This window comes from Xiphias gladius, chromosome 21 (genome assembly GCF_016859285.1).
Source record: "Xiphias gladius isolate SHS-SW01 ecotype Sanya breed wild chromosome 21, ASM1685928v1, whole genome shotgun sequence".
In the NCBI taxonomy this organism is placed as follows: domain Eukaryota; kingdom Metazoa; phylum Chordata; class Actinopteri; order Istiophoriformes; family Xiphiidae; genus Xiphias; species Xiphias gladius.
Genome location: NC_053420.1, coordinates 1,362,434 through 1,374,539, shown reverse-complemented (window position 1 = coordinate 1,374,539; position 12,106 = coordinate 1,362,434). Strand labels below are relative to the sequence as shown.

General features: G+C 43.0%; 1 protein-coding gene across 1 annotated transcript; it reads right to left on the bottom strand.

The window, feature by feature from the left end:
* Positions 1-5,840: 5,840 nt before the first annotated feature.
* Positions 5,841-9,120, bottom strand: LOC120807159. The gene is made up of 9 exons (XM_040158894.1): positions 9,081-9,120; positions 8,861-8,951; positions 8,593-8,772; positions 7,941-8,093; positions 7,657-7,700; positions 6,856-7,527; positions 6,614-6,710; positions 6,179-6,367; positions 5,841-5,994 (listed from the first exon to the last, which is right to left on the bottom strand). Exons 1-9 carry the CDS (start codon positions 9,115-9,117, stop codon positions 5,841-5,843), a joined length of 1,617 nt encoding a protein of 538 aa, XP_040014828.1. The 5' UTR covers positions 9,118-9,120.
* Between the last annotated feature and the right edge of the window lie 2,986 nt (positions 9,121-12,106).

Here is a 12,106-nt window from a genome sequence, read left to right as displayed (position 1 = left end):
CGTGACGATGTCGATTTATTTATTTTGAGAGCTTTTCCCTGAATCCCAGAACCCAACCTTCCCAAGGAGTCAAAACAGCCTTTCCAAATAATGATAAGAAAGAGGAGGGTGCAGGTGAGAGGGAGACGACAAACACATGCTCAGAGATACTGGGAAAAGAAAATTGAAGACAAAAGCCTTGAAAAAAAACGCCCTTACAAAAGAACAAGTAAAGCACAGTGAGAGTAACCGCTTCTCTCTTTTGACACACCTTGTCGTCCGTCCCCAGGGGCGACATCTGTGGAGAGGTGGGGGCCAATTCCTCAGTTAACCAGGGGAGCATCTATTGTCCTTGGGTTGTGTTTTGATCTTTGACCCCGGCCCGCTTCGTTCACAGAGACCCCTGGGATTCAGGAGTATGGCGTCTGACCCTGAATACAAAGGAGGGGGACACACATTCCACAGCCAAGGTCAAGGAAGCAGTGCTGTTTGCATCGACTTTTATCACTCTGTCTGTCGGCGAGTCTTTAGTCTCATCTCCGTGCAAAGTGCAAGCTTTAGACTGAGTGACCTTGGACCTTTCATTTCAATGGCTCGTTCTCACTATATGAGCATTCACATAACCTGGAACCTTTCATTACTGTAGGCTTTCCCTTTATCACTTTAATTTCTTTGTTTTCCCTTTTTTCCGTCTGTCGTTCTCCATGGGGATGCGAGTCTTTGACCTAAAACCCTTCATTACCACAAGCACTTTCTATTCCTCTCCTCTTTCTAAACCCCTCTTTTCTCCTTTCATTATTTTCCAATGAGAATTCTAACTAATCTCTCTCTCTCTCTCCCCCTCCCTCGCTGTCTTTTGTGGCATCTAATCAATCAGTCCCCGCTGTTTTCCTCTTCTTGTTCCTTTCCCACCACGGGTTCCCCCTGTGGGAGCCAATCATCTGTTTGGAGCTCTGAGAATGCCAGTCAGCAGCCAGGTCTTTCTTGGCAAAACAGGCCAGGTTTGGGTTTCTGTGCTGCACAGAAAAAAGCTGGGGAAAGAGACAGCTGGCCACAGGTGCCAACAGCTAACATGAGAACAAATGGGTGCATGTAGTGTATTATGGCATTAGTACAAAGTGGTGGAAGAAAATAGTGGTAAACAAAACGCTTTTCAGCTTACAATGAAACAGAGAGAGTGAATCTGTTTCCTATGCTCCAAATTAAGTTGTTCAAAATCCTGTATGAATGTGGCCTCGTCAGTTTGATACTTTAAATGATGTTGTGTTTATTAGATTTTTTTTAATTTAACACGATTACACGCCTGTGTGTGCAACATGTGTCACATGTATATTAGCCAGCGTGCCTCGCCAAGGCTGCGTCTGAACCAACCCTGTCCGAAGGGCGGTAAATCTGGCATGCGTTGGAGATATGAGGCAGCAGTTGTCTCAGACAACCGGCTGAGGACAACGGCCCGACACGACCAGTTCGAACCGGCTTTTAAATTCTTCAAGCGCTTTGGATGAATGGCAGCAGATCGTATAGTTTCTGATAGACCATCTGATGGCAGGAAGGCACGTGTTTAAAAACTGCCCTGCCACGAACCCATAGAGGCGTCAGTGACACCGGCTGATTTAGTGATCAGCCAGCCTTTCTCAGATCAGCCATTCACATATAATAATTGATAAAGTGTGGGATACATCATTTGAAAATAGACAGATGTCAGAAACCATGAAAAATTGGTTTTCGGGATATTCAGGCACCACCTTTTGATAAAACTGAATCCAAAGAAGCAACGAAAAAGGAAGAGTGATGTTACTCAGAGATAATAGCTTCATATTTCTCACATTTTCTTTTTGAGTCTTGACTTAACTTTCTCTGTGATTAGATCGTTGTTCTAGCTCGCAGATTCCTTCAAAGCTCAGTCAAGGGTGGTAGACATCAGATTTACTCTGGTGATGTACAGTGCAACCCTCCCAGATTAAGCCTCATACAAATCTAACAGGTTCCATGGGGACAGTTGCTTCGATGGAAGGTACTGCAGTTTCAGTAAAAACTGTTGGCATCAATGTATGTGGATTATCAGAAACCGAGACATCGATTCGGGAAGGACACGTTCCTGTGGGCAGTTTGTCCATGCCCTCTAGAATGAGACATAAAGGCATTTTCTGATCTGATGCCCCTTTCAGCAGGACAACATCATCTGTATTTGCCTTTCAGATCTGTCACAGACCACTGTGGGAAATGCATTTGGTTTTTATGCCACAACACTAGGGCTACGGTTCGGTTAGGTTTACGCAAGGATCGCGCTTCGGGTTAAGATGAGTACTTTGTTCGGGTTAGGGAATGAATTTTGATCTGTAGAACTGTCAGTATCGACGTAAGGGACAAAGGATGCTGGGCTGCACACACCACGCCAGCCGCTGACCGTCAACAACCAAAGCGTCCAAACGGTCCTGCTTCAATCGCTGCCTTAGCCGGAGGTCTGAAATAGGAATGCTAAGTGTGGGAAGAAATCGAACAGAGGGAAAAAACGTTTGTTTCTCCAGGACTTCAATTTATTCTCCTCGGGTTCTCCCTCATTGAGCACAGCATTACAGAGGAGTAATCTCCTTCTCCAAACCGTTGTGTTGCTTGAAAGCCCAGTCCGCTCCCTCTTTTAGTCCTGTCCTTACCTTTTGCTTCTGCCCAACCTTTTCTCGTCGCCACGCTTTTCTTTTTCTGTTTCTGTTCTTGTATTGTTGTTCATTTTTTTGTTACCATCGACTCATGTCTCATAACTGTCTGCAAACCATTGCTTTTTTATGGACCGGGTTGTACTCAACTGAGGAGGTTGGACAAAAGTGAATCTTAGAGTTGTTGTTTTTTTTTGTGTGCTGAAAACAGCTGCCTGCCGCAGCTGAACACGACACCGTGTCAGAGGTTAGAGTGAACCAGAACAGTAAAGTTGTGGGCAGTAAAACCAAAACAGCCGACAGATGCTCATGTTTCCAACAGGGCAGTGCACATGAACATATATATACATATATATGTGTGTGTAGATATATATATATATAGAAAGAGGAAAGATGATATTGATGTTAGAAAAGAAAATGACAGGATAATATCCACTAAATAAGACATTGTGCTGCATTATTAGAAGCAGACAACACACGGACCTAAAACAGCTACAGATACGGTACACAAAATACATAAATCACTCTGGCACAATAAAAGACATGTACCCTGGCACATAAAGACATTCGCTTGTCTCCCATAGATAATGGATTCTGCCCGTGCCACACTGTCTTCACTGTCACGTTCTGCCCCAGGTGTACACTGCCATCGATTACCTCTCGCTGCTGTTTGAGGCTACAAACACGCTCTGTTATGTGCAAGTTTAAAGGATCAGTATCGGGGCGTCATTGAGTCACTACACTCACTCAAACCACAGAGCTCCTCTTTTACTGGGTGTGAGCTTTCTCATCCGCTCACGCTCTGTTTTATCTCTTTGTTTTCCCAACTCCCCCTCCCTGAAACCCCACTGCAACTCCTCTACTCACCCTCCTCATCCCCCTCTTTCTCCTCAAATCCTCCTATATCCCAGGTAGGTAAGTAGAACTCTGCTGTAGGCTTAATGAGCTGAGGAAAAGGCTCTGCTGGAGAAGACCAGCGTGATCACCGCTACCTCTGTTCCCATTCAGGGCCAGGTTTCGCTTGGCAGGACACACAGAGAGAGATGGAGAGAGAACGAGGGGGGAGGGGCAGGAGGGAGAAAGAGATGGAGATAATAGAGCAAAAGAAAACAGAGAGGGAGTCATTTTAACAATGGCAAAGTAATACCGTCCACCTGCTGCCTTGCTCATCTGTTTCTTTTGTCTCTCTCCCTTCATCACCCTCAGCTTCACCATAATTCATTCCCATCTCTCTCTCAGCAAACCCACCACAATCACCGCGTCTCTGTTTTCTTATGTGGCTCTTCAGGATTGGACAAGCTTCATTACCCCCTCTTTGATGTATTTCTTTCTGTTTCTTTTTTTCCCTCCCCCCCTCCATTTTCCCCGGCTCCATTTTCAGCTCTCAGGTTCGGGGCACTAGAAATTCCCGGGAGAGCCGTGTGGGTTCTGATGTTTTATCCCATTTGTTGTGCTGTGATTTATATTTCTTTGCTGTGACATACCGTCATCACTGCTGCAGTAGTTGAGATTTATCACTTAGGTGAAGTTCAGTCATACCTCTATCTTATCCCTCCTTGTTCATGTACGTGACGACTGCCTGATTGGCTAAGTGTTTGGTCGCTCGGGTGCTGGGCTCAACTGGACCATTGGCTAGTCGGACATGTGTCTGAGTAGCTAACGGGACCGATATCTGTTTAATTCACAAGCGACCACATCATTCCCACCCTCGGTGTCTTCTACATTATGTAGTAGTAGCAGTAGTAGTAGTACAGTAGTGTACGTTTTTTTGATGTGATGGTGAATGTAAGTGTTTCAGTCAATTACAGCCGTGATAGCAGCTACGTGCACAGTGGTTCTATGAGCTAACATGCTGATGTTTAGCAGGTAGACTGTTTACCATGTTCACCATCTTAGTTTAGAATATTAGCATGCTAACATTTGCTAAATAGCACTAAACATTTACATTAAACACAAAGTACAATGAGTGTTTATTCACCTAGAAGACTGATCATAAAACTCAGATATTGTAATTCATATTAACTTTATTTCCAAGAAAGACCAGTAAAACACAGTTTAGCAAATAAAATGTTTTGTCCAAGTCCCGAAATGTACAGTCTGCACATAAACTGCAATACAGTAATTAGTAATGAGTATTTCATTATAAATCCAAAACTGAATGTTATATATGCACAAATACATACATACATAGCCTACACAATTTGGAGACATCAAAGTATTCAAGCCAGGTCAGATTAATTTGTATAATCTTTTATCACAAAAGCATATTTTACCTGACGGAGAATGACCCAATGATCTAATCTAGATCAGCAATTAATTGCAAAACAATGTGATGCAAGTATTGAACTTTACAAACTTAAGAAAACACCAGGAGAGTGAGAAGACATAGAACACGACTGCCGACCCATCTGCCCTGCCAGCTACGCCAAACAGCCACAGCCCCGCCAGCGTGAGGCACGGTGTGAAAACGGGGGACACCTCCCCAGAAAAGCAGATATCGGGGAGCCTTCGCATCAACACGCTATAACCACGCTGAGGGTTTAGCCTTCCCTCAGGATTGCAGCCCCGAGACCAGAGTTTCTGTTCAGGTCATTATGGAAGGAGATGGCCAGGGGCATTTTCTTAATGATCTTACATCAGCACTTCTGGTCTTGATAAATGCAGGTCATTATATTATAACCCTGCGAGTGATGGTTACAACATTGCTGCTATAATAACGTGCAAAGAGTCTGACTACAACTTGCAGGTGGCAGATGGAAACTGATAGCACTATGGTCCAGCCAGTTGTGCTCGTGAAAACTGATAAACAATATGAACAATATCCTTCATGCCTCCTATGATATCATACATCTGGTACATACAGCAAATGTCACATGATGACCTACAAATCTCTCAATGTCCTTTGTGGGTCTGAGTCTTAGTTGGTGCCCTCAAATACACCTTCAGAGGGCCTCAATTTCATCAATTTCATCATCGTGGCACATCGGCAAAGCTTGTCTCTTCTCATTCAAAGAATCTTCACTGAAGTTTCCTCTGGCAGTATGTGAAACTCCACCGACGATCACTGTCAATGAGAAACCAATCCCGTTTTAAAGGCCTTTACAGACTGGTAATGTCATCTTTCTTATGAATAAATGGTAAAAAAAGGTTGTTGCCGTAGGTTGGGTGAGGATGTATGGCTGTGATAAACTGTGACGAATGTACTTACTACGTTTGGCTGTTAAAAGAGCTCTTCACTCCCGTTAGGAAGTTGCTGCTGGCGACCTGCCAGCTGAAGGATTCCTCCCAGTAGTTGATCACCGGTTCGTCTTTGCAGTTGAACGTGGCAGATCCGGAGTTACTGCAGCAGTAAAACTTCCACCTGGAAAACAAAAACGAGGTGTTAATCTGAATTAGCTATCGTACAAGATAACGTTTAAAGTTACTTTCAGCTGTGTTGAAACTGAATTGTTTTACTCAGCTTGCACTTCTTTTTCTAAAACTATGACTGTGTTGATTTCTTTAGTGGTAAAGGGAGAAAAAACTAGCTTAAAACAGATACCCACCTCCTGTCCCCCATGATGTTGCTGTGTACGCTGTAGACCCCTGCGATCACTTCGTTGTGTGCGCATTTGAAGTCCATGGGTCCCCAATATTCATTCGCATAACTTGACCAGCGGCATGTCCTGGTAGCCTTGAAAGCCTTGCACGAAATCCCCCAGAGTCGATCATTTTGGTCTTTGTGTTTGTGGGAGCTAGGGGAGAAACAAAACAAGCATGTTTGAAAACTTACTTTTGTGAGACACTGATAATATGTGTTTATATTATTTTGTTTTCATAGGACAGACAAAGTCAATTACTCATGACAGGAAATATGTCCATGATATCCATGAAAATATACTAATTTAAAGGCATTTGTTTCTCTCTTGCCAAACAACCGCAGAACTACGGAAAACCCAGCGCTCCTTAACAGAAAGACTGAATACATTAGTCCTGCCCACCTGGTGATGCCGGACACAGCTTGGCCAGAAGGACACTGGCGACTCAAAACGCCGCCGAGCTCATTGTCCCACTCGCCGTTCTTATGTAGGTAATCCTCTGTAAGAACAAGTTGGATCACAGGGTGAGTTACACTCAGAGACCAGATAAGGTCTTACAGACGTGCAAAGTTACAGTTAGACAGCAGGTGTTTTGCACACTGCATATTCCCTATTGACCGTAGGCGATTTATTTGTATACTTACTGCAGCCGTAGAGCTTGTTGATTTTCAGAATGTCATTTTCTGACATGCCGATCCTCTGGCCTATTTTCTCTGTGGGTGTCAGGGAAGAGATGGTGTCTCCTCCATTCTTTGAGAAGTCCTTTGGTCCGTAATGCATAACAGAGGTGTAGTCGTAAGGTACATTGAGGTTGTTTGTTTCCAGTTGTTCGAAGTTTCTTTCTTGTCCGGTCTTGATGTTTTCATAGTGGATCTTGACATAAATGTCCCTGTCAGTTCTACTTTGCTCGTGCCAGAAGCCGAGCGCATGAATGAGCTCATGCTGAATGATGCCGTTTTGAACGCATCCATTACCAAGAGACAGTTGTTGAGAGCCTCCAGTTTTTCCAACTAGTGACCAACATCCAGACTTTTTCACGACGCTGATGTAGGTGGTCTGGCCAATATGAGGAACGAAGCGAACGCAGGTGCTCAAGTGGAAGGCACTGATTGCCTTGTCAATTTTGATCTTCTCGGAGCTGGTAAAGGAATCACTTACGGTGTATGGCACTCGAACCAGCCCACTTGACTTTGGCCATTTGCAGTTATAACAGATTCTTGCATTCCTTGTTCTTGGGACAACAACATCTCCTTCAGTAAAAAGGCTTTTCATTGGACTGTTTGCAGTAAGGATTTGTGAACTGATCGTCTGGGCATCTGAAAAAAGAAATTCAAAAAGGTTCAGTCAAATTAAATTAATAAAAAAAACAAAAACAAAAAAAAACAGTGTTAATCTTTCTCCTATTTTAATCTCTGGCAGCAATGAAGTACAATGAGACTATTCACCTAGTGTTGTTCCTCTGCAGTAACTGAAACTCCAGCGATGATCTCTGTCAAATAAAAAAAAAAGAAAAAAGTCATTATGTTATCTCATTAGAAAGCTGATGTCTAATCAAAGAAAGCCCATCTGGCATTTTAAAACTCTAGCAGCAGTGATGCACGGTGTAAATCTTATGACGATCCTTGGTTTGGGAGCAGTCTGTTTAATTTGATATCTAAAAACATGGTAAATTAATAACTGTCGGAAGTAGAAATATGACCGTATGAGCATTTGTTGTCCGTGTACTTACCCGTTGTTATTGTTGTTGTGGCTCTGGATGCCTGTTAGGAAGTTGTCTCCGGGGACCCACCAGTTGAAGTCTTCATTCCAGTAGTTGACCTTTGGGGTTTCCCGGCATTCAAATGTGATCAGTTTTGGAGCAGTGCAGCAGTAGAAATTCCATCTTAAGCAATATCAGATAAAGCAAACAATTACACATGTTTAATTAGGCTGCTCCTCTGTAGTGATTGAGACTTTAACATTTAAAAAAAGTGGTGACACTTGACAATGATAAGACTGTAAAGAGCAGAGGCACAATTTGCATTAAAAACGGCATCAGTAGTTCCTGAAATGATGAAACAAAGGTGACTAAACTTTGTGCAAATTGATTTTCGACTCTCATTATGTCTGGAAGCCTGTAAAGTTTCTGTCTCAGTCAAAAAGCCATGTTCTCGAACCTTGTGTGAGACACCTTTGTTCAAAATGTAGACGTTTGTAAAAGTACGTTAAAATGTAAATCGATTAATTGATTGCATTCATTTACAAATGGAAAACAACCAACAAGTAAAGATACGTGTTTGAAAATGAACTCATCGTTATCCCAGATTCCCTAAATCAATTTGCCATCAATCAGTTTACTGTACCGTTGAAATTCGAACGTATAATTTCAACATGCCACTCACCTTCTGTCTCCGTATGCGTTGTTGTAATCGCTGAAAACGCCAGCAACCACGTGATTGGCCGGGCAGTTGAAGCTCAGTTCTTGCTCATATGATTTGTAGAAACCCGACCAGGAGCATTTTAATGTAGCGTCTAAAGGCTTGCATTCAATCTTCCACTGGCGATCATTGTCAGTGTGGGAGCTGTGACATAAATCAAAGCGGTTTGATTGAAGGATCAGAAGTACCAGTGAAATATATATATATACGAATATATTCCTATGCAACTCACCTTTTAATCTGAGACACAGCGTGTTTATCTGGACAAAGACGAAACAAAATGCCTTCCAGATTGTTGTCATAGTTCTGTGCTCTGTTTCCAGCTGGAGACAAAATGGATTTTAATTGAATGAATAATCGGTATCGTCACCATCGTCAACAACATAATGCAAACAGCTTCAATCTTTACAAAAGGTCCACACACTGTCTTAGAACGTTCTTGATGGCCTTACCAGTCAGAAGCACGAAAACCACGATGACGGTCCACATGATGTGTTCTAGGACGAGGTGCTGTCTTAGTGTCTGACAGTGTTGTCTAACCCGTGAGGAGTCTGTCTTCACTGACTGCAGATGCTGTAATTTATACGCTTGTGACAAGGAAATAGTGACGCTACGGCTTCACCTGTGGGTGTGTTTTCACCGGCTTCAATGAGTGCGTGTATTTGCTTCCTCATACCCATCAGCTGTCTGTTGTCACTCGTAAAATAAATGAAAATAATACATCTCTTCTCAGAAACGTGCCACAGACGCTTCTTTAGTCACAGGACTTAAATATTTATTGGAACTGGTTCCTCATTACTTAATTTATTTACCAGAACCAGCGTGTTGTATAACTAGAAAAAGAAGAACAAAAAACACCTGGTACCAGGTTACATCAACCAGGGGAGACATGTTAACTCATTAATTGCTGTCACATTATAAAAGAGTTCCCATGGATAGAGATGTATTCTTTTTTGCAATTTCTGCACTGAAGACATACTATTACTGCTACTGCTACTACTACTAGTACTACTACTGATACTGCTACTACTGTTACTACTGCTACTACTGATAGTACTACTACTACTACTACTACTACTACTACTGATACTGTTACTACTACTGATACTGCTGCTACTGATACTACTACTACTGATACTACTACTACTACTGATACTGTTTTTACTACTGATACTGCTACTGCTACTGATACTACTACTACTACTACTGATACTGTTACTACTACTGATACTGCTACTGCTACTACTGCTACTACTGCTGCTACTACTACTACTACTGCTACTACTGCTGCTGCTACTACTGCTGCTACTACTACTACTACTGCTACTGCTGCTGCTACTACTACTACTACTACTACTACTACTACTGCTACTACTGATACTACTACTACTGCTACTGCTACTACTACTGCTACTACTGCTACTGATGCTACTACTAAAAAACAAACAAATCATGGTGGATTACCAGGGTTCAATATCTGATTTTATGCATTTTGTGCGAGAGATTGTGGCTTTTTGTGATGAGGTCGGGATTTCACACCGAGTTCAGTGGAGTGAATACGAACGAGCGTACACGTTTAACATTTTGAACATCTCGTTGTACTTTCTGCGCAACAACAGGCTCCTCTGGAGGAACCGGAGACTTCTATTAAAGATTGTGGCTGGATGAACACCTGCACAATCTAGTCCAGTATAACAGCCCTGCAACAAGTGGTGCGTTTCTAAAATTAAATTACAACAATCTCAGCCCAAATCACATACAACTTTAGGAGTCATCCAGAATTCACCGGTTCACCGGTGGAATTTTCACAGGTGAGACAGTTAATGATACATTTGGTCGTTAGCACTGAATAATGTCTATGCTGCCATGATTAAGTGTCATCCTGAGCGTGAGTCACTTTTTTGGCAGCAGCGCTGAGTAGCCTCTAGCTGTTTTCGGCGCCATGTTATGTTCCTAGTCCTCCTGCAGCTCGAAATGATCTAAATAAGCTTTGAATCAAACAAAATCAAATAAAACGACAGGTGGGTATTTTATCTTAATGACCTATCGCACGTTTTGTTGAGAACGCACAGTTCCCCAATCCAGTCCACTAAAACAGCAGCAGCTACACAGCGGTGGTGGCAAAATGGGGTTCTGTACGGGCTTTGGACAAGCATCCAACCCTCTATTCTTCGCTCTATATTTGTACTTACTTTAGATACGTTTGTAGAAACGGAAGAGTCTATTTCCGTTGATCAGCGACAAGAGCTTAAATAATCTGGTGTGATTGAAACAAGAGGATGGAAAAAGGTCCGGGGCTGCGGAAATCTTTTCATAACAAAAGAGCCACAATGATAATGGACATCAAAGCAAGTAATAGCTTCAAAACAGCGAGGAAGTCATTGCCAGTGTTGCTAAATAGAAGTCACGGTCCGCGGTGAGTTATTCTGCGGGGTAAACTCACTGATTGGTATTGATTAGAAATATCTTCCGGATGGCTTCACATTATGATTAGATCACAATATTATCCGGCATGCCTTTCCTGGACGGAGAGGAGGAACACAGCCGAGGGAAATTCACGCGGCGCTGTGTCGTTGAAGACCAGCCGACCGGTGTCTGTTCAACTACCGACGCGCTCCCGCGGAGAGCACGAGCGGCGCATGCCACTGGGGTCGCATCTCAGCCGCCTCAAAATGTCCACTGTCTCACGGTCTTATGCTCTCGGTTTCAGTCTCCGTCGAAATCTCACGGCAAATCTCTTTTTTTTTCTCACGAGTGTTTCCCAATCTCCAGGACTAGAAAACAGGTCATCAACAGTGGATCAGACAGGGACAAGTGTGTAGCTGCACCTCGACATAATAAAGAAATAATCCGAAATAAACTGTCTCGAAATTCATATTAACGCATTCAGAAAGAGCCCGAACTGTCAAAATGTCCTAATGTAAGAAATACCACCGGGACAACATTTTGTCACTCAGCATTTGATCTTTGTTGCCAACACTTGACTGTCCGTCGGTCTTAAGTTCAGGTCAGAGGGCTGCGGCTCTGCTCCCCAGTTCTGTCACAGAGGCGAGTTTTTACAGCCCAACATAAGCCCGGTTTCGTGTCAGGATTGGTCGGGGAGCACATCGTTTTGTGAATTACAACCCAATTTCGACGTCCTCCGCAGGGGACAGCAATGGAAACCTAGAGAGCAATTTTCAAGGACGTAGCCTGCGAAAAGAACACACAAGCACCGACACTACACGATCCACGAGAACAAACACTCGCCCAGAAGGATGACAGAAGAGGGGAGGATGGAGATGTTGACAGCCTGCGCCTGCATTAAAATGAGGCCCTCGGGTTTGTGGAGCATTTGTTGAAAATAAACCCTGAATAGTTTGACTTTTCAGTAACTAGTCTCCTGTTGATTAACAACTGAGCTTTGGGCCTGTATTCTGATTATGCTTTAGATTATTTGTTGTCGCTTATTTTTCTTACTTATGGAAAAATACAAACG

Excerpts from the sequence above, each read along its gene's own strand:
- LOC120807159 (XM_040158894.1), bottom strand. The coding sequence starts at position 9,117 with ATGTGGACCGTCATCGTGGTTTTCGTGCTTCTGACTG. Across the intron at positions 8,094-8,592 it reads AACGCATACGGAGACAGAAG|ATGGAATTTCTACTGCTGCA; the intron begins GTGAGTGGCATG and ends ATATTGCTTAAG. Across the intron at positions 7,701-7,940 it reads CACAACAACAATAACAACGG|AGATCATCGCTGGAGTTTCA; the intron begins GTAAGTACACGG and ends TTTATTTGACAG.